The sequence below is a fragment of the Sapajus apella genome, unplaced genomic scaffold (assembly GCF_009761245.1).
Source record: "Sapajus apella isolate SASKATOON/1434 unplaced genomic scaffold, GSC_monkey_1.0 scaffold72, whole genome shotgun sequence".
NCBI classification, from domain to species: domain Eukaryota; kingdom Metazoa; phylum Chordata; class Mammalia; order Primates; family Cebidae; genus Sapajus; species Sapajus apella.
Genome location: NW_022437012.1, coordinates 9773717 through 9795842, shown reverse-complemented (window position 1 = coordinate 9795842; position 22126 = coordinate 9773717). Strand labels below are relative to the sequence as shown.

General features: G+C 42.8%; 1 protein-coding gene across 8 annotated transcripts in view; it reads right to left on the bottom strand.

Moving 5' to 3' along the window:
• MGAT5 (alpha-1,6-mannosylglycoprotein 6-beta-N-acetylglucosaminyltransferase) overlaps positions 1-22126 on the bottom strand; it is a 325249-nt gene that overhangs the window by 33340 nt on the left and 269783 nt on the right. For 7 of the 8 annotated variants that reach the window (XM_032250746.1, XM_032250745.1, XM_032250744.1 and 4 more), the window contains 2 exons: positions 17973-18122; positions 7562-7708 (listed from right to left, as the gene is read on the bottom strand). In XM_032250746.1, coding sequence (XP_032106637.1) covers positions 7562-7708; positions 17973-18122 — 297 coding nt within the window. The remainder of the gene's footprint in view (positions 1-7561; positions 7709-17972; positions 18123-22126) is intronic. The other variant, XM_032250749.1, reaches the window with a different exon arrangement.

Genomic DNA, 22126 nt, shown 5'->3' with positions numbered 1-22126 from the left:
TGATTCTCCTGCCTCAGCATCCTGAGTAGCTGGAACTACAGGTGCACACCACCATGCCTGGATAAGTTTTGTATTTTTAGTATAGACGGGGTTTCACCATGTTGGCCATGTCGGTCTCCAACTCCCTGCCTCAAGTGATCCGTCTGTCTCGGCCTCCCAAAGTGCTGGGATTACAGGCATGAGCCACTGCGCCCAGCCAGAATCTAACTTTTTGACAGTTTAAACATACACTGAATTATCCGGAGACATAATCATTATGTAAATGAAGCAATGTCTGTGCTCTGTTTTATCTGAAATGTCATCAATGAGCTGTCACCATTTCAGAAAGATCAAAGCAGCAAAGTCAATGCCACTGAGGATGTCAGAACCTCCAGTAAAACATACCTACAATAGTCTATATTTGGAGCTACTGCATTACTGGCAATTCTGTTCATATGTGAGTAAATGTAAACACACTCAGGCTTTGCTCCTCCTTCATAATGTCAATTTTAAGTAAAAAGGCTGAGCATATTCAGCTGGATGTTTCACTCCTTTTAAATAAAAACACTCAGTGAGGAGGAACAAGGCATCAGAGTGTCTGGTATAACTCTTGGGAATGGGACAGTATAGTTCTTGACTCCATAAGACTGAAATATGTATTACTTTATTAGAAATTATTTTCCTTTTATTTCTCCATCATATTTGAGTTAGAGAATTATTCCCTTTTGAAATTACATAGGTAGGCAAGGTTATACAATTTACAACTTTCATCTCATATTTATAATAATAGGAAATATTGGGTCTGGCAGTGCTGAGGCCTTTGCTTTGGAAGCCAAGCTGATTCTCCTCTTTTCCTCAGACTCCAGTATCCTCAGAGGGCTGGAGGAATTAACTGGCACCCCCTCCATCTTTCCCTTAGCCACTGTTCTTTGTATCCTACCACACCAAGAGCATGCATGTGCTATTCAAGGCAGGAAGCCCAACAAGTCCCTGGGCCCAGCGGTGAGCCTCTGCTGGCTGCAGGTTATCTTGGTCTCTACCCAGCAGCACCCCCTCATCCGCCTCTTCAGTTTCCCACCCTTCTAACAGGTGCCCTTTTCCTTGGCTCAGCTCTATGGTCAGTGATGGAAGCTACAGACTCTCTGCAGGCCCACAGAGCTCAGGAATCTTCCATTTCTTTTTTCTCTGCACACATTTTGGACTCAACACTTATCAAGGAAGCCCTAGGTTGGGCCAGGTGTCCGGCTAATCTCCTGCACAAACATTATTTATCAGGTTTATTATGCATCAATGACGATTCTGAGACTGAGAGGCAATTACACTTCCCCCAAGACCATACAAGCCAGAAAGACGAAGAGCCAATTTCAAATCCAAGTCCTTCAACAACTTCTTAGCTTTGGACAAAAAAGAAGGTAACAATTCTAAAGCATGTCTTTGGGTTCTTAAGACAAAGACAAAGACAAAAGCCCAACGTAAACACCAGCCTTTTAGTCCAGCTTTTAAAACTTGCCAAACTAAATTCAGGACTGAATTTAGGCCTGTATTTTCTGATGATGAGCAAAATGTCACATCATTTTCATTCTGTGGCCTGGAGAACAAACTAATTAGTTTTTCTGACAGAATCAGGGTAAGTTAAAGTTGTCAACAATGTCACTATTCAGTAATTTACATTTCAGCAGTCTCTCTCCTCTTCCGCCTTTTAAGGTCTCTGCTTATTTACAAGGTTGCTCCTAGCACTCTGAAAATACAAAATGCTGAGCTATTATCCTTTTACATTTACTGATGTTTACTTAACTTTACGAGTGAGGCATTCTGTGATTCATTAGTTCCCCTCTGAATGTTAGGTTCCTTCTTGTTAATTTATTGAGAACCATCTGATCTAAGCTATTTCATTGTATATCAATCAGTAAATTTACTGGAGTATAGTTTGTAAAAGTAATGAAAATCTTACTAAATATGAGACATTATTTCGGACTGGCTATTAAATCTCCAAGGAGAACATGAGTTCTCTTTATGGAAAAAAAGGAAAAAAAAAAAAAAAAACTCCTGAAGCCAGAGTATTTCTAATGGCTTACAAAATGTGAGAATAATGATCAAGAACTTACTCATATGTTTCCCAAAGTAAAGGTAAAAATCCAATTTATATTAAAAAAACATCTGAACCAGCCACATTACTTAAGGCATTGTGGAACTTTTCCCCCTCTGAGTAGACATCACGGTTTGAAAAACTGGTCCAATGCAAAAATAAAAACCAAGCTAAACTCACATTTAGATATCTGGACTTTTCTTCTTTTCAAATGAAGGCAAAGAGACATACATGAAGTTGATATAATCAATTTATGTGGATCAATTACTGCTTGATATGCAAGATTAGCTTTGTAATTATGCATACTCTGGTTACAATGTTTCCATTTGCTAAGGAAGAAAAATAACTTCTGGGAATTTTTGACTCTTAGAAATAGACCTGTTGACAGCTCTTTTCCCATTAAAAGCTTCTTTGGTTAGGGGGATTTGGGGGACTTTTGTGAGCTGACAGAGCAGGACAGGGTGACCCACCTGGTCATGAGATCAAGCTCACTGGTCCCTCTCAGTGCTGTCTGACGTTGCCGGAGGGAGCCAGCTATCAGATTACCATCTGCCCTCTTGCATAAAGCAAACTGCCCTTCTTGGGGCCTCCCCAGCTTGTCAGTATTCATGCTTCTCTGGCTTGAGACCTGCTCTCCTTTCCCTTTAAAGCACAGCCCCTCCACTATCCCCTTAGCAGCTAACCCTGCACATCATCCACCCGGCACAACTCTAAGTTCAACTCCCCTCCTGAATTCACTTAGCTATTTTTTCATGCACTTCCACTGATTATATGTCTGTCCTATAACTCTTTCATATCAGATTTGGAGCTCCGGAAAAACAGGAAATGTACATTGATGAATTCTCCCAATGCAGCAACTAGTACCATCCTGTGGGGACACATTAAACACCTGTCAACTCCCCTCTGCATCCTGCCCTCCTGGGGGAGCCTAAGACGGTTGGAGTCATCTGTGTGAGGTCACTCGCTGAGCAACTGTGGAAAGGATCCCACAGTTTCTCTAACAGCATCACATTTAAGAGCTGGTGGAATCTGAAGGGATGAAGGGACAGGAGGAACCAAATGCCAGTGTGACAGCTCTAATGCATATTCTCTTCTTACAGCATGAAGAATGAAAACCTTCCATGACCTCTGCAAAAAGTAAATTACAAAATGATGGCAACTGATAGAAAACAACTAACATATTTTTCTTGATAACGTCACACTGGCTGATCTGATCCATGAAACATTACATCATTCACTGGGCAATGCTCAGATTGTTTAAGAGTGTCCTTTTTTTTTTTTTCTCCAGGAAAAAATACTCAGTGTCCACAGTGTCATTAAAACCTTTAGAGGCAATATTAAGAAAAATGTGTCAGTTGCCAATTTAATCTCAGATACTCTTGTCTCATTTCCCAAAGGCTTGTCTGTAGAAACTGCAGTAAGAAAAGAGATGGGCTTCTTTGCTTTGCACGCATTTAAAAAATCACGAGGGAGGGCCGGGCGTGGTGGCTCAAGCCTGTAATCCCAGCACTTTGGGAGGCCGAGGCGGGTGGATCACAAGGTCAAGAGATCGAGACCATCCTGGTCAACATGGTGAAACCCCGTCTCTACTAAAACTACAAAAAATTAGCTGGGCATGGTGGCGCGTGTCTGTAGTCCCAGCTACTCAGGAGGCTGAGGCAGGAGAATTGCCTGAACCCAGGAGGCGGAGGTTGCGGTGAGCCGAGATCGCGCCATTGCACTCCAGCCTGGGTAACAAGAGCGAAACTCCATCTCAAAAAAAACAAAACAAAACAAAACAACAACAACAACAAAAAAATCACGAGGGAACAGAAAATCACCATCAGAATACCACAGTAATAACTGTTGTAGACATGATCCACTGCTATATGATACTATAATTATTTATATAGTATGTGATACTATACAAATCCACTGCTGTATGATACAAAAATTTGAGGAATAACAGGATATTCACATAGTCCCAAAGTATTAGCCCTACTATAGAGAAAAAGAGCAAAAGAGTAACTTCGTAGTTAACATGGGAAACACTACCTTAACCAAGTGATCAAGGTTAGCATCACAATCAGTATGACATATTGACATCATACGCCCCCTAAAATGATGTGCTGAGAACAGTACATCACTTCTGGGATATTCTTGCTAAAAATGCAAAACTTCAAACACATCATGGGAAAACATGAGCCAAATCCAAATTGAGAAAGTGTACAAAAAATGGTTACCTGTGTTCCTTAAAAGTGGTAAGGTCATGGGTGACAGTGAAAGACTGAATTGTCACAGGTCAGAGGTGACTAAGGAGACACGACTACTAAATGCAATGTGGGTCCTGAACTGGATCCAGGAACAGAAAAAGGATCTTAGTGGAAAAACTGGTGAAGTCCAAATAAAGTCTGTAGTTTAGACAATACTATGGTACCAATGTTAATTTCTTGGTTTTGACCACTGTGCTGTAGTTTCGTAGAAGCTGCCATAGCAGCAGCTAGATGAACGGCATGCCTGAACTCTGTTTTATTTTTGCAACTTTTCTGTGCCAGTAAAATTATTTCAAAATAAAAAGTAAATTCTAGCAAGTCTACTTGTAGGCTCCTCAAAGTATTGAAAGCAGAGACTAAAAATACTTGTATACCACTGTTCATAGCAGCATTACAATGGCCAAAGGTGTAAACAACCCAAATATCCATCAACAGATGAATAAACAAAATGTTATATGTGTGTGTCTATGTATGTATGTATATGTATGTATGTATATATGTATATATACACATACATACATACATATATATACACACACATACATACAGGCAAATAATCTGAAGACATTTCTCAAAAGAAGATATACTTAAGGCAAACAAACATATGAAAAGGTGCTCAACATCATTCATCATCAGGGAGATGCAAATCAAAACCACGAGGAGATATCACCTCATGCCTGTTAAAATGGTTTTTATCAGGCCGGGCGTGGTGGCTCACGCCTGTAATCCCAGCACTTTGGGAGGCTGAGGCGGGTGGATCACAAGGTCAAGAGATCGAGACTATCCTGGTCAACATGGTGAAACTCCGTCTCTACTAAAACTACAAAAAATTAGCTGGGCATGGTGGCACGTGCCTGTAATCCCAGCTACTCAGGAGGCTGAGGCAGGAGAATTGCCTGAACCCAGGAGGCGGAGGTTGCCGTGAGCCGAGATCGTGCCATTGCACTCCAGCCTGGGTAACAAGAGTGAAACTCCGCCTCAAAAAAAAAAAAAAATGGTTTTTATCAAAAAGACAAAAGATAGAAAGTACCTGGCAAGAATGTGGTAAAAAAGGAAAACTTGGTACCCTGCTGGTGAAAATATAATGTTATAGCCATAATGACAAAGAAAATGGAGGTTCCTCAAAAAATAAAAAATAGAACTCCACATAAGCCAGCAATCCCACTGCTGGGTATATATCAAAAGCCATTAAAATCAGTATGTTAAGGCATCTGCACTCCCATATACACTGCAGGGTTATTCATAATGGCCAAGATACGGAACCAAACTAAGTGGTCTTCAGTGGATAAATGGATAAACAAATTACGTGTATATGAAATATTCAGCCTGCAAAAGAAGAAAATTCTATCACTGGTGGCAACATGGATGAATGTGGAAAACATTATGCTAAGTGAAATAAGCCAGACACAGAAGGAAAATTCTACATGATCCCACATTGTTGTGGCATGTAAAATAGTGACAGAAGCAGAGAATAGATTTGTGATTCCCAGAGACTGGTGCACGGGGACTGGGGAGACGTTGGTCAAAGTTTGAGTTAAGCAAGTTGAGTAAGTTCTGGAGAGCTAGTGTGCAGCATTATGACTACAGTTAACAAGACTGCATTGCATACTTGAAATTTTCCAAAAAAGGAGATCATGTGTTTTTGCCATGAAAAAAAAAAATCTACTTAGTATGTAAGCTGATGGATATTAGCTTGATTGTAATGACTATTTCACAATGTGTTTATTTATCAAAACATCAAGGTGTACACCTTAAATATATTTATTTGTCAAAAATAAACAAAAAACCCAAGGAATGATTTATTCGTTTTTGTTCTACCCCAAATTCCAAAGTTTCAAACAAGTCAGTCACATGCTAAAGCAGAGATTACTAAACTGAGATGTTTTCACTGCTGGGTAGCATCTTTTTAAACTTTTCAAAAGAATAGGTTCATGGCAGACTGAATGTCCCTAGTCTCTATGTCCTATCACTTCCTATAGCGCCTAGCACACAGATGTGCATTAAGTATTGCTGAGTTATGAATGAATAAACTGACCTCTTAATACAAAACCACTCCCCAAATGAAGAATTCAAATTATTATTCTAGAAGGAACCTCCCCCATCCCATCTCCCACCTACACACATACACAGGTAACCCTTGTTGGTTATCTGGGCCACAGATTAACCTTTCGTAGATAAACTATGGATCTTATTGATCTTCTATCTCCTTTGGCCATTTCACCAATGACAGAAAGGGTCAGAGAAAAATAACTCTCAAAATAATCAGTTCTGTGAATTGTCAAGGTTTCTGACTGACCAATAAAAAATAATCATTGAAAATGCACCTTATTTACTCTTGGGGAGAGAAAATGACTCAGAGGGTCTAAAGGCAGAACTGAAAAAATTATGTTTTATAAACTGTCGTTCTACATTGATATGCCATAGGAGAGCTGCTCATCAATGTAATCCCCCAATCAAAGGCCCTGAATGACAAGGATGCTGCTATGACTTACCTTTCTAAGCAGCCTACAGAGCCACTTACTACTAACTACACAGAAATAATGAGAAAATCAATCTTATGGTTTCTTGCACACACCTGTTTCTGACAGATGCATAAACATCCAGCTTGATCACTGACACTTAGCTGTAAAAGACTTTTGTTTATTGCCCTAAATCAAATCCAACTACCCTCAACGGTGATGCATCACACACTGCAGATTTTCAACAGGATCTCTGAAGGCAATTCAAATGAGGCTTCTGTAAATGGTTCTAGCAATGTCAGGATTACATCTCGGGATGGTGGGTGAAAAATAAGTCACATTACTTCAACTACCCACAATAGTCCTGGTATCCTGAGGTTGACGTTCTTTGAAAACTCCCACAGCCCACTTTTTATTCTCCAAAGCCCATCACAGGGAGCAGATTCTGCATATATATCTGCTAACCAGTTGACCTCACTCCTTGAACTCCGAACATTCAGGAAATCAGAGTTCAGCTATAAGCAGAAGGCTAGGATGTCTGAGTTTACAGTAAGCTAGAGTTGGGGCAGAGTGTCAAGATCCCTTACTTGGTGAAGGCAGAAACAGATTCAAATACTGGCCCTAACTCGAAAGGTGATGACATGATCAGGTCATTTGTCTCTCTAAGCCTCCACATCTTCATCTCCTACCCAACCAAGTTAAATAAAGTTAATATCGACACCAGCACTCAATAAATAGCTATTATTCATATTATTCAAAGTAGAATACTTTTGACAGATGCTTACCTCTCTCAGAGTTGGCTTGCCAATGAAAAAGTCTGTGTTTTTGCTGCTTTTGGGTGGGTTGAACTTGGGATTCAGAAAAGCACATCCATTTGCGATAGCCTCCAGGGGAGCTGGGCCCTCGTAAGGGAACCCAAGTCCAACAAACAACTGTAAGACAGAAAACCACACACTATATAAACATATCAGGCAGGACGCGCATTCCTGGCTTGCAGGGGGCGGTTCTGTGGCCCATTCCCGTGTGTACACCTCACTTTGGAAGACTCCCAGGCCCTAGGGAGTGGGGCAGAGAGAAGTCAGCTTACACCAGGATCTGAAAAAATGACAAACTTTTAAAGGCTCCACAAAGCTGCTCAGCTCACTGTGCTCTCTTCCACTAAGGAAGAAAAAAATTAAGTGTCTGGGGATATCAAGGGGTTAGGGAGGTTGGGGTATTAAAGAAAACACCACCACCACCACCACCACCACCACCACGACCCAACAATAATCTTTCTGTAACTCACCAGGAGACATGACTGGAAAAACACTTGCTTAACTAAACAGAAGGTTTCTTCATTGAACCAAAGAAACAACAGGCCCTTTCAGGCATGCTGGGCGGAGGGACAGAAAGGTCACTTGGAGATTTGATTGCAGTTCAAATGGAACTGCTTTAAAATGATGGTAGGTCAGTAAACACAGGTTTTCATAATGGGTTTGACACTGGGGGACACCAACATCTTGGTGTTTATTTTCCCCTCAGATAGAGAGAGGGTGCTGTGTTGCTCAATCTGCAAGGCAGCTGCTTCCCTTTCCAGCAGGCAAACCATGTGCTTCCCCAAGACAGACCATAGATGGCAGCAACAACTTGCTCTGAGTCCTCAGAGCAACCACCGCAGCTCGGAGCCACAATGACAAAGAGGGGCAAGCTGCAGTTCAGTGGTGCTGATTTCCTGGGTCCAAAAATGAAATAACTGCTCCCAGAAATGCCTTGGCACATACCATCTCAGTGGGTGTACTTCTCACTGCTGGAGCACCGCAGGTTGTTGATGGGCAGGGTCCAAGCCTGGGCTTGATGAAGCTGTGTCCTCCCTACCCGCATCAAGGAGCCTGTTCTGTTCTAGTCCCCAGAGGCACATTAAGTGAGAAAGGATAACTGGGCCCCAGGGCATCCTTTCCTTCTGCCCTCACACAGAGCATCACCTACCACATGGCCAAGTGCTGGGGGTGAAGGAGATGGCTCAACTAGATTTAGCTGCATGCTGGGCTCTCTTTTACCTTTGTCTTTTCACAGTAATCCCCTATTTCTCACCAGCTCTCCTCTCTTTGCAGCTGCTCTAACTGAACCATCATTTAGAAAGGTTCAGCTGGAGGGTGCCAGGCCAAAGCTGCTGGGCTACATGTGTCAGGCCAGCCCTGAGCACAGCCCATATGTGACATACTGGAGAACCAGGGAGCTCGTGAAGGAATTCTGGGGCAAAGCACTAACATCTCAGGTTTTCTGGTCCTATTCACTTTTGTTTTGCACACAACAGGGTACTCAATCTTTTTGGTTTTTTAAAAGAATAAACTTTTATTTCCTGCAAACCACATGATCGTAATGCCAGAGACATCCACAGGCCAGGGAGTTAGGGAGAAAAGAAGCTTTGAGAGGCCAGCAGAGCTCCTCCTAATGCTGGCTGGGTCATTTCCCCTTGAGCAGTAGAACCACCGGAGATCACGGGTGAGGCGTGGGGGTGGTGATGAGGAAAACTTGGTAGCTAGGCGCCTGGAAGCTGTAGGATAAAGGAGAGCTCTACTATCACTAGGAAGCTCCTGCTCTGCATTTTACTCTTATTATACAGCTAACAGAAATGAGATTGTCAGAGAGAAATTTTAACTATGGGGTGTGGCCTGGGCAGGTGGCTCATAGGTGGGGGAGATCTGACGGCTTCAGAAAAAAATGGAAGAAAACAGTGGGATGTACTAGTCCCAGGATGTCCCAGCTTTATGGAATATGAAGAATCCAGGGTTGTTATACTCCAGGCTTGTGATCTCTGTGATCTGCCCTCTCCTAGAGGATGTGCTAGCTCTCCAGTGGAAAACAGATAACTTTTGTCAGGCCACGGCTGGGCGCAAGGTATCACAGGGAGTCCAGAACTTTCTGACTGAGAAGAAAGGTACTAGAAGACGCAGATCAGGATCTCTGCAGGTTTAGTCAGAGAACCACAGTGCTTCCTGACCTCTGAAAATCAAGGCCTGCCATCAAGTATGGATACCTTTATCAACTCTAAATTTCAAAGACCAGCTCTGGAGGAAATGCAAGCAGCGCAATGTTTGTCTATTTAAATAGAAAATCTTGGGAGAAAATTTAATTAGCTTCTTTAGACCAACCAATCTGAACCTATTAATTAACAGGATTTGAGGCTGCTGCTTAATGGATTTGAATGTGACCTAGGTTTAATAACACCTGAATAACAATATGAACCATTTCTTCTGCCCGTTGAGCACCAGAATATCTCAGGACACCTAAAATAAAAACTTCAGGGAAACTCTACCAAGCCTTATGTGTTCAGGATGAAGCCTAAGCAAATGCTACATAATTTCCTGGCAATGAGCTTTTTATCACACAAATTAAGATTGTAGGAAAGGAATTACTTGGAGACACAAAAATAATTTGTCACTTCAGTAAATAAGCAATTTTTTTCTTGCTTCTTGTGTACTTATTACCTGTGACATTCCAATGGAGCAGATGTGTTAAAAGATCAAACAGCACATCTGATGTCTGAATGAAAAGACAATAGGCAGAGAGAGTTCATCACCACCAAACAGCACTCTGTAAACTTCCATGCGCTTATGGTCTTGCCACAGTGGCAACTTAACCACACTGAATTGCTTTTCCCCTAATCCCCTGCTATTCTGCCTACTTACCAATTTCCTTAGCAAGGAAGCAAAAGACACACTGCAAGAATGTACTCAAGTGCCAAGGCTTAACTCTGCCAGAGAAAACTGGCCATATTTTATTTATACTTCACCTGGCCTTCAGAAGCCCAGAATCTAATAAGGATGTTCCAGATGACAAAATATCTCCATGGCTGCGACTCTAGCTCCATCAATGAGTATTTCTACACAGAGGAATTGGTGCTCTAAGATTAAATTTTTGAACTAATGCTAAACAGAGAGAACAGATGAAGCACCACACGTTTTCTTCACGGTATAAGACTGGGACATTCCTACACATCCACAAAGGATCCAGTAAAACCACTCAGATTTTCCCACTCTGTGAAAGAAGAAACAATTGTTTTAAACTGCTAAGTGAAGTAAGGATCCTTTAAATATGGATAAAGGGGATTTTATCCATGGGCTTGGTCAGTTTCACTCCTGATGGGGAACGCGGAGGATAATCCTAAATAGGAAATGCATACTCAGCACATACTTCTCAGACCAGTTTCAATTAGCAAAGTTAGTGTGGTGACTCTAGCGGGAAACTGAGCAATGAATCACCCCCAGTTCACCAGAGGAACTGATAAATTCATTATTGGCACAAAGTGGCCAGAGCAATGTGGTAATTAATAGCACAGGTTCTGGAGTCAGATCAGGCTTCAAGGCCTGGCTCCATCGTTTACTAGGTCTGTAACAGTGACAAATTGCTAGGTGCTTCTGTCTATGGATTCTTTAAGGCTCATTTATAATCTATGCTCCCTATTTATAGGACCTTTGTCTAGGTAACAAGCTTTCTAAACCTCAGTCTTTTCATGTGTAAAATGGATAAAATAATAGTGCTTTATTTCATGGGGATGCTGTGAGGATTACATGAGCTAGTATATGAAAAGGATTCATTCCAAGGCTTGGCACTTAGTAAGCATTCAGTAAACAGTCACTCAAGTTCAAATCCATATGTAACTTCAGGCAGCCACACACATATCACGGCCTTGTTTGTTTAGATGGAATTTACGTGTGCAGGAGTTATGTCTGTGGGTTTTTTACAAGATGTTCAGCACCTGCGTGTGCATTTATGAGTTCTCACTGTTTCATAAAGTACCTGTACTAAAAAAAGGGGAGGGACATTCATCAGAAGAGAGATAAGAGATGATATGGTTTATAGTGACTGCCATATAAGCCAGTCCCACAAGTCACATGCTATGGCTAAGCTTTATTTTTTACACAATGACTGGGAATCATTATATTAATGTTTCTGGTAATAGCTATCCTTTCATATCTTAAAATTAACCCCGACAAGGGCTGGGTATGAAGAAGACAATTTTTCCAAAATGTGATGCTTTTATGTAGCCCAAAGAGTCCCTCTCTGGCCATCTGCCTTCTTTCAGGTACCAGATGCTTAAGGGAGAGATAAACAGTGACCCAACTCTCTCACATCCAGGTTGGCGCTATCCTTGTAAGAGCGCCACAAGCCCGTGACTCATGACCTGAAGACTCTCTAGGGAAGAGCTGAAAGGGACAAGGAGGCAAAGATAAGGAGATCCACGGAGTGTGTTTACATGCTCAAAGCAGATTTTGTCAACATCCCTTGCTAAACCAAAGACTATTTCCTGAAGACCAGCTGGCTGATTATGCCCAGCTACCTAAATACCCTTTTAGAAACAAAACAACAGCAACAACAAAAAACAATAGGCCAGGTGTGGTGGCTTGCGCCTGTAATCCCAGCACTTTGGGAGGCTGAGGTAGGCAGATCACGAGGTCAGAAGTTCGAAACCGCCTTGCCATATAGTGAAACCCCATCTCTACTAAAAATACAAAAATTAGCCGGGCATGGTGGCATGCACCTGTAGTTCCAGCTACTCAGGAGGCTGAGGCAGAAGAATCCTTTGAACCCCGGAGGCGGAGATTGCAGAGAGCTGAGATTGCGCCACTGCACTCCAGCCTGGGTAACAAAGAGAGACTCCATCTCAAAAAAACAAAACAAACAAAAGCCAAACCACGAACAACAGCATCAAGATAAAAAGTTCCTGAGTTTCGATCATTTGAAAGCCCCAATATAAAATCAAATGCATTACAATTCACTTTGTAAATGTATTAACTTGGAGATAGGGAAATAAAAGAGTATTTGTATAAATTTAAACCTTACGTAGATGCTGAACATGTTCAGCTGGGCCAGCCTGAAGTGCTTACCATTAAAAGTCCACTCAGGCATCACCTCCTGGGAGGACCCTTTGCTGACCACGCCTCTCTCACACAAATTCCACACCAGGACAACCCCTCAGTTCCCAACATGGGAAGCAGCAAAACAGGCTTATTCACCACCAGAGCCTCAGTGGCTGCTTCATTAAAATGGTACTGTTTTAACAATACTAAGATCACTGGGTTTTTGTGAAGAAAAGAGCGAATACACAGAATACACAGGAAGGGTTTAGCATAGGGCCTAGCACATGGTAGAGGGGAGACATAATGGCTGTTACTGCTATAGAAAGCCGTGGACAGTGGCTCCTGTCTTCTGAATGGGACCACCCCACCCACTACACTGATTTCACAAATCACAGGACCACATTTTACACAGCTGAACTGTTGGCCCCAACTCACAGCGTGACAATAAGGTTTTATGTTGGTATCATTATTTGAAATTATTACTAGTTCTACCTGTGTACTTTTCACATTGTTACAGTTACCTGCTTTCCTTCTCCAGCACACCTGTATGCTCCTTGTAGGCAAAACTGCTTGAGTCATCATTGTCTCCAGAATGTCTAGACTAAGGCCTAGAATATATCTAATACTTAATATTATACTTACTTGCTGGATGAAAGAGCAAAAGAAAAAATACAAGACTGGATCTTTCCAGCAATCAAATGTCTCTGCACAGAGGCTGAACATGTGGTGCATATTTGGGTGTGGGGATGCGCTTTTGCTCTGAAAGTCAGACAAGTTACTGACTCACACCTCTGTATAGTCTTCAGTCTACATGCACATATAGATGGGGGAGAGGGAAGGAAGCATGTATGTGTTCATACAATTTTTTCCCCCATGTAGATGGCATGGAAATGACTTGCAGTATGCTCACTAGGATGAAAACTGCTTCAGTTGGCTGCCTGAAGGCAAATGGGAATCAGTAATAGAAATAGAAGGACTGCTCCCCCTAAGGAAGCAAACTCTTGGACTATCACTCACAGGGCCTGGAGATGTAGGCAACATCACAGAAAGGCAGGCATGGGGTATCAAAAGGATACTGTATCTCCCCTAGTTGGGGAGATCTTACAGCTCTAGGCACATGGCATATGAGAACAGAAGGAAATCTCAGAGATCCCAGATGGTCAGTGTGTTTCCTTTTGACTCCTTCCTTCCTTCCTTTTTTTTTTTTTTTTTTGAGATGGAATTTCTCTCAGTTGCCCAGGCTGAAGTGCAGTGGCACAATCTTGGCTCACTGCAACCTCTGCCTCCCGGGTTCAAGTGATTCTCCTGCCTCAGCCTCCCAAGTAGCTGGGACTACAGGCACCTGCCAACACACCCGGCTAATTTTTTTTTTTTTTTGTATTTTTACTACCGATACGATTTCACTATGTTGGCCAGCCTGGTCTTGAATTCCTGAACTCGTGATCCACCCGCCTTGGCCTCCCAAAGTGCTGGGATTACAGCTGTGAGCCACTGTGTCCAACTCCTTCATTCTTTATACAATCATCTAAATACCTTTTATAAGCCAATCTCCCCTCACATAGCTGCATAGCTGCATGAGGGTCTGCTGCCTCAAGCCCTGGGTTTTTCAGACAGCCTTTTTTAAAGACAGGGTCTCCCTCTGTCACTCAGGATGGAGTGCAGGTGACCTCGGCTTACCCTAACCTCAGCCTCCTGGACTCAAGTTATTCTCCCATTTCAGCTTCCAGAAAATCTAGAACTACAGGTGAATGCCACTATGCACAGCTAATTTTTTTATAGAAATGGGTTTTCACCACGTTGCCCAGGCTGGTCTTGAACTCTTGGGCTAGAGCAATTTGTCCATCTCAGCCTCCCAAAGTGCTAAGATTACAGGTATGAGCTACTGCAATGCACCCGCCTCAGACAGGTTTCTGACCATATCCAAGTTCAGTAAGAAGAGACATAGTTGCAGGGGGTGGGGAGGGCAGGATGGCACAGTCAGGCATGAGGATAAGATGGGTCAGAGGCGCACATACTGCTTATTTGCCAGGCCTGCCCAGGTTCCTAGGTGAGTTCCACAGGTAAGCTGATAAGCTGACATGATGGGGAAATACTGTAGGACTGTCATGACCCACCCAAGTCTTGGAGAGGTTACTGAGTGGAGGTCTGGGTACAGAAGGGGGACAGCAACAGCACGTGCAGAAGCCACAGCTTTGCCTCGTTTTTTTCCCCCACAGTCACAATGTTTTCAACTGTAGAAAGGACAGTACTGGTCCAGCTCACAAACCACTGAGTGAGCTCCAGATGCAAATGCACTATTCAGTATCATATATGAAATAAGGAAGACTGGGGGAGGTGAATATGAAGAGGTTAAGGCCAGGAAGATAAAGAAAGAAGCCAACTGAAAAGAGATGGAGATTTAAGCCAAAAATAAAAACATGCCACCCTAGTGAATTCTAATTTGCTGGCTTACACTGCACTCCTGGAGGTTGCTGGACTGAATGACTCGCCTGTGGTCATGTAATAAATAATTCATTCATCCAAATTCATACCCCAATTAGAAGGGTCTGCTAGATCCCAACAACTTCCTGGCACTTTTAGCCCCAGTATTAGTGTTATGTTGAATTCCTTCCATCTTCACAGGTTCCCTGAAGCAAGAGGCTACTAACGACGCCTGCACCCCTAATGGCATACCAGGACAAAATTCTGCTGAGCGGAGGGTTTCCTAAGCTTGGTGCAGAGATTCAAAGATGGCTTGTAAAGAAAAATAATGAGTCAGAAGCTGATTAAGCATCAATCATCTCTCTATGTCTCTAACCCTCTTGAGGAGATCAGCCCTGCTTCTCTCACCAGTAAGGAGTCCAAGAAGTATGTGAATCCTGTTCATGCTGCAGACATTTGCTTCTCAGCAGCTCCAGTTCCCCTTTCCAATGTGGATTAGAATAAATGGCTTTTTAATTGCTCAGAGACACAGAGAAAGGCATCAGAAACAGAAAGGCTTATAGATGCAAAGCCTGATTGGTTTTTCATGTCATTATTTCAAAGCCAAAGGTTCTTTCACTGTGGAGCCTGCGGCTGTGTGCGGGGTGTGAGGTGAGTCAGCAATACACTGCCCCATTCTTGTCATATTTGCCAAATGTCTGAGATATGATTCCACTCAGAGTATTTTAATATACTTTAGTCAGGGAACAGGCAACAGGTAATGGGATCAGTGCCACACTGCACGCGGGTCCCAGTTTTTCAAGGATGAACATATACCCCTCATGCTCTTTATTTCAGCCTGCAATCCTTGTTCATTACGCAAACTTGGACATAGTGGCCTGGGCCTTTCCTGCCTCTTTTCCACCCCTGGACATCAGGGATCTCCACTCTGGCCTATTTCCTAGACTCTGACAGGGTAATGGATGGTAGGTAAGTAAGGGTTCTTTTAAAATTTGCGAAGCTGAGAGAGACATTCATGAGGTTGGGTTAATAGAAGTGTGCGAGACAGCAATGACACGCTGCTGAAAACCAGCTCTGCCAAATGGTTTTAAAGAAGCTTGAGCCCTTTCCACAATCTGATGTGGAGAAAAGTAAAATGAAACAAGTGGCAAAAATAGTACTGCCATTAAAGGGCCCAGACATTCGGATGATTCTAAAATGTCAGCCTATGACAGAAGGTGATGGAAAGCAAACAGTGAAAACTAGAGAACACACTTCACTCCCGGATAACCAAAAACAGTCATCAGACCGCAGATGACCTTGGAAGGAAATAAAATCTTTAAACAAACCAAGTCTTTGGCCAAAAGGCTAAATAATTTGTCAAACTATTTTATTTGTGGCATCATACAAATACCTTGGACACAGAAGGATCAAATGCATTTATAGATGGAGAAACTGAGGCAAAGAGGAGATATATATTCTTCTGGCTAATAGGTGTCTATTTAGTGTTCTTAAGTTCGGGTGTTTATGAGGATAGTACATCAAGGGCCTAGTAGAGCTTTTACTTGCAATAAAAAAATCATAAGTTAGGGCCACCTCCAAGACTTGACCCCAGTTTACTGTGGGCAAGCCAAACTCTGTAGCCTATTTCCTCATGTTCAAAATAAAGTTAACAATAATACCTGCTTTATCTACCTCTTAAGGCTGTTGTGAGAATCAAAGAAGATAGCATATGTGAATACACTTTTTATAAATGAAGTATCACATAATGATTGGCAATCGAGATTATGCCATAGAAGTCCACCTGCTCAACCTCTCTCCCCTACCTTGAACATGAAAATAAAGTGAACCACAGATGACAGCTGAGAAACGCACTACTGATAATAACCTTCCTTGTGCTTAGCACACCACGAGAGGGATCCATGCGCCTTCTTCACACCTGTATCCCTTGTATAACACCTAGCACTTTGCAGCTACTTAATATTTGTGAAATTCATAAATAAAAACTTATTAATATGCCGGATGGAGTTTTTCTAATACACTGAAGTACCAGCCAATCCTTCAAGGCCAAACTCTCGTTTCTTCACAAGTCCCTGAACTTTATTTGGTACTTCCATGGCAGAGTTACAGAAAGAACACAGACCACTGGGTGGACTTCCCCACAGTGTCAAAGCAACAGGTCATCATGCTACTGCTGAGCAAAATGATCCTGAGGGACTTCCCCGGCTACCTCCACCACATGGTCTAAACTCTGCCTCCATCTTTGCCAATCAGACCCTCCTCCCCCCCATCCAATTTTACCTTCCACTATTTTTCAGCACTTAGATTAGCTGGGTTGGCTTCTAGCTCTTTCCTGAATAGGGCATCTGCACTTCCACCATCTGACTCTAACTCCTGTCTGGCCCAAATGCCAGGTGTGTCTACACCCCATCCATCTTTCATCTCTTGCATCTCTCCTGACACTTGCTCTGCTTCCTGAGCCCACAGGGACCTTGCCCTTATCTAAACCTCTTCACTGTCTAATGCATACTTGCTCAACAAAGAGGTATGAGGAAACGCTGGTTGGGAAACCCACTCTTTGAATAGTGATAATTGGGCTGGGGGAGAGTTCAATACCCTGGCTTACTTTGAAAACCACTGCTCCATCAGAAGGTCCATCCTTCCAGGCAGGGTCTTACCTTTTCCATCCACAGCCTTCTCCCTAGCCCCTTGCTTGACACCTAACACTGATAGGTCCTCAGGAAATACAATTTTTGACTAAATCAATGAGCAAAACTTGTAACAATTTCATTCTACAATTCACTGACTCTTCAGTTGACACTGGTCTTGCAAACTGCTGCCCCAAAATAGCCGAAAGAGCTTACTGCAGCACTGTAAAACAAGCATGAAATATTCTGATCCCATTTTCACAGCCAATGATAACAACCTGAACACTGCATCCCTGGTGAATTTTTACCTTGGTTTCTCGAAGAAGAAACTGCAGGTCCCGTCCACTGAGGATACCATGGTTTTTCACGTAACTGGGAATATTCTTTGTGCTGGTGCCGTAAACAGTTGCATGCACTTCCATGTATGTGTGAATAATGTCCAAGTAGATCTTCTTATTCTAAAGAGGAGAACAAGTAGAAGACATTTCTCTTTGTCTTTCATTTGCATAACAACCTGTGTCATGGACCAGAACTTCTAAGACTAGAGGCCACAGAGTTCTTAACATGGAGATCACAGGAATTTGGCAATCAAACTGCTGCTAAAATTTCTTTTAAATGTAATCTGGCTGGACTTTGAGGGCATAAACAGTCATATAGCCACTGCATAATTTTTTAAGAAGAAATACATTATATGGCAACATATTACTAAATACCAACTGTATAATTTTACAAGAAGAAATAAGTAGCCAAATATTTTGAGGTATCATCCTTGTTTTGTAAATTACCGGGACCTAACAGTTGCTTTTGGCTCTTCCTACCTCTAGGAGAGGAAGTTTGGGGAAGGACAGCCTGGGGAAGGCCATCAGTTGGACTGGAATATTTACCCAGAGATGCTAAGCTGTCCCTGAGGAATACAAACATTCCCAGCTCTTGCCAATGTTTCTAGTGATGATTAACTCATGTTGTCAGAACTGGATCCCACCTAATTCGGATCATGGGAAGATGAGAGTTTCTCACAGCTAGAGAGATAATGAGAAGACTCAGGTAGACAAATGTAGAAAAAAAGAGAATAAATGTAACTTTTGATGAGCTCTGAAACATTCAAGAGTAGTTTTACTTATATTATTAGAAGCAAAACCAAACCCCCTTTCTTGTATTTGTAGGCACTGAATTTTGAGGCACGTTTTCCAAATCAAAACCACCTGTGAAGTGGAAGCAAGTTCACTTTTTCTACTTCTATGTGTTTCCCTGTGACTAAATTGTACAAGCTGGGGTTTGTGGGTTTTGCTTTTTTTTTGGGAAATTTTCAAAAAGTTCTGTAATGTTTTCCAGTTGTATAAAAGTGGGACAAGGTTTCCTCATTCTAAGCCTGCTTTCAGACACTCCAGGCAAATCTAATAATAGCTGGTTTTGTGACTTAAGACCACAAGGGACACAGGGGTGTGGTATCAGCAGCCACAGAGCGCAGGGAAGCCCAGAGGCAGGCTCTAACTGAGGTGGTTCATGATCTGGTCTCTGCCATTCACTGCCCTGGTGATATTACAAGAGATCCTCAACTTCAGGGGAAACATTTCGAGTGATATATCAAAAGTCTTCGGGACTGGAAAAACAGCACAGTTCACATTCTTCATTGCACGCACCAGGGTGACTGCCATGGGCAAGACTACCCTTCCCATCTTAATATATAAATAAAATGAACAGTGGAACTGAAAGTTTAATTCCATGCTGTATCTAGTATGGCTGCAAGATGCTGAATTTATTATCTTAGAAATGTGTACCTTTAAATTAGTCCAGAAGCTTATACCTATCTGGCATATGTTAGTTTGAAGAGTTCTTGTGCTAGATGCATCTGGTAACTCCTGCCCCCACCCACAGCTCCTGTTAAGTAGGCAGGGGGCTTTGTTACTTTGCTCCCAACTGTTGGCTGCTAACAGGCCCAGGGTGTGTCTGACCTGAGGGGACCCAGTGCTAGGCTGGCCAGCAGCCCAGGAATGATGTAGCAGCCTCAGGAAGGCAAGGGGAGCCAACCAGATGCTCTCCTGGGAACTCAGAATCCTGTATATAGGAAGGTTACTGCCAGATGGCCACTCGCTTTAGAGCAAAAAAGGTCATTTGGGTGTTGGAGTCTGGGCAATTGCGGGCCAGATAACAAGTTCTGAGGAAGCTGGTTACCAGTTTTGGCGGGTGGGATGGGAAAAGAACCAAGTAAGGGCTAAAGGAGAGGGGAAGACACACAGACAGTCGGCAATAAGTGGGATCCAAGAGCGTGACTACAACCAACCCAGCCACTGCAAGCACGATACACACACAGACAGAAAGAAAAAAAGGGGAGTAGAAAGAGAATAAGTAGAAAGAGGAGAGAGAAGAGAGTGAGAAAAGAAAGCAGGGAGACACAGGAGGAAAAAACTAGGGCCTGGAGCTGCTCTGTTTCAGATCCCACTCACAGCCATGCCCTACCCTAAGTTCCTCATGTCCCTCTGGATCCTTATAATAAACACAGCTCTTCCCAGACCCCACCTCATATTTTTATTTGGCTTACTCTGGGTAGATTTCACTAATCTAAAAGGAGGCCTCTCAGGACATTCTGCAGGCCTTGAAGCAGGAGTTGTGGGATGTAGGTGGGAACAAGCATCTCTCCTTTAAGCAAAGGAGGCATTTCGCCTAAAAAGCCAGTTGCCAGCTAGTAAAGGTGGGCTAAAGGCCCCTAGGCTATGTCCGTGGCGAGCTACAGGGCAGATCAGTAACTGGTCTATCGGGTTCCTGTCCTGGTGAAAAATATCCACTGCAGACAGACTCAAGATTAGGGTTCCCAGACTAAATGCCTGGGAAAGTAACAAGGTACTAGATTACATATGTATTGCCATTAAATTCCAGAAAAGTCTGGGTCTTCTTGAAGCATAACAAGGGACAAGTTGGGGCAAATGTAAAGAAGTATACGTAAAAATTAATGAAGTATACGAACTTACTTTTAGGCATGGTAAAATCCAAAACTAGAGATTACTTTCAGAAAGGATTTACTAATTTCACAAATGCAAAAATCCCAACAGGTAATTAGAGGAAAAAAAATGTTTCAAGCATAACTTTAGCCTTTGACACTGTTGTGACAATTAGGTACTTCCACCTCAGGTCTCTTGTTACCACTTGTAGGAGTTCTCTTAGTGGAATCCTGGTGGAGGTGAACCACGCTACCTATTCCAGGTAAAGGTGCCCCCAAAGCCTCTCATACCAAACTCCCAGCCAGTACCTACACCAGATTTGCACCTGTGGTTCTGTCCCTCTCAGGCTCCACACACAAACACATTGAATTAGTCACAGTCCTGTATATTCTGCCTCCATAGTATCAAGTTGGTATCCTCCTCTCCAGGGTGCAAGATTCCACTCTTGCCATCAAGGTGCTCAAAGGATTCCCTTCAGTTTTCAGGGACACTCTTACCTTTTGTGTTTAAGATACAGGGTATTCAGGATTTTTAAAATTAAGGGTGTCCCAATAACAGAAAACCAAACACTGCGTGTTCTCACTCATAAGTGGGTGTTGAACAACGATAACACATGGACACAGGGAGGGGAACATCACACACCAGGGCCTGTCGAGGGGTGAGGGGCTAGGCTAGGGCAGGGCTAGGAGGGGGTAGGGGGCTAGGGGAGGGAAAGCATTAGGAGAAATACCTAATGTAGATGACGTGGAGATGGGTGCAGCAAACTACTATGGCACGGGTATACCTATGTATCAAACCTGCATGTTCTGCACATGTACCCCAGAACTTAAAGTATAATAAAAAAAAAAATTAAGGGTATCCTTGTCTGCCTTTCCCCAACTAATGGAAAGGCTCAAAGTGGGGAGGAGGTTAGAAGTAAGAGACATTTTCCAGCATACACTTCCCTTCCCTTACTTTGGTCAACCAGGCATCCAGCCCCAGAGTGAAAGTGATGCCATAGACCTTGGTGTCCCACTGATTTAACAACTGGATCAAGGTCACTTCTCAGAAAGCTTTCTTTCTCCAACTTAACAGACTAAGGTCAAAGAAAATTATTGGCTCCAAAAACTTTATCACCAAGAGATCTCTGGAGAAGCAGTCAAAAGGGGCTTACTTACACTGAGTATCACATCTCAGTATGCAACCACCTCTGTCGCCCAAAGTTTCCAGCTGAGCAACCAGCGGCCCCCCTAATGGTTTATTCTCTAGTTCAATTTAAATTCCCATTAAGAACAACTGATCTAACGGATTAAAATTTAAATCTACCTAAGCTCATTTTGCGGGGAGGAGATGCAAGGGAAAAGGAGAGCACATGCTGGAGTCAATGAGCAGTGTTGTCAGTGACTCCTCAGCTGTTTATGGTCGTAGCTGGAGGCAGGTACATGTGCAGAACCAGTCGTAAGATATTTAGACCTTGAAGAGAAAGCTTTAGGAAAACAATTCAATCTAAGCAACACTCCTGTAAGTCCACAGCAGGGGGAGTGGTA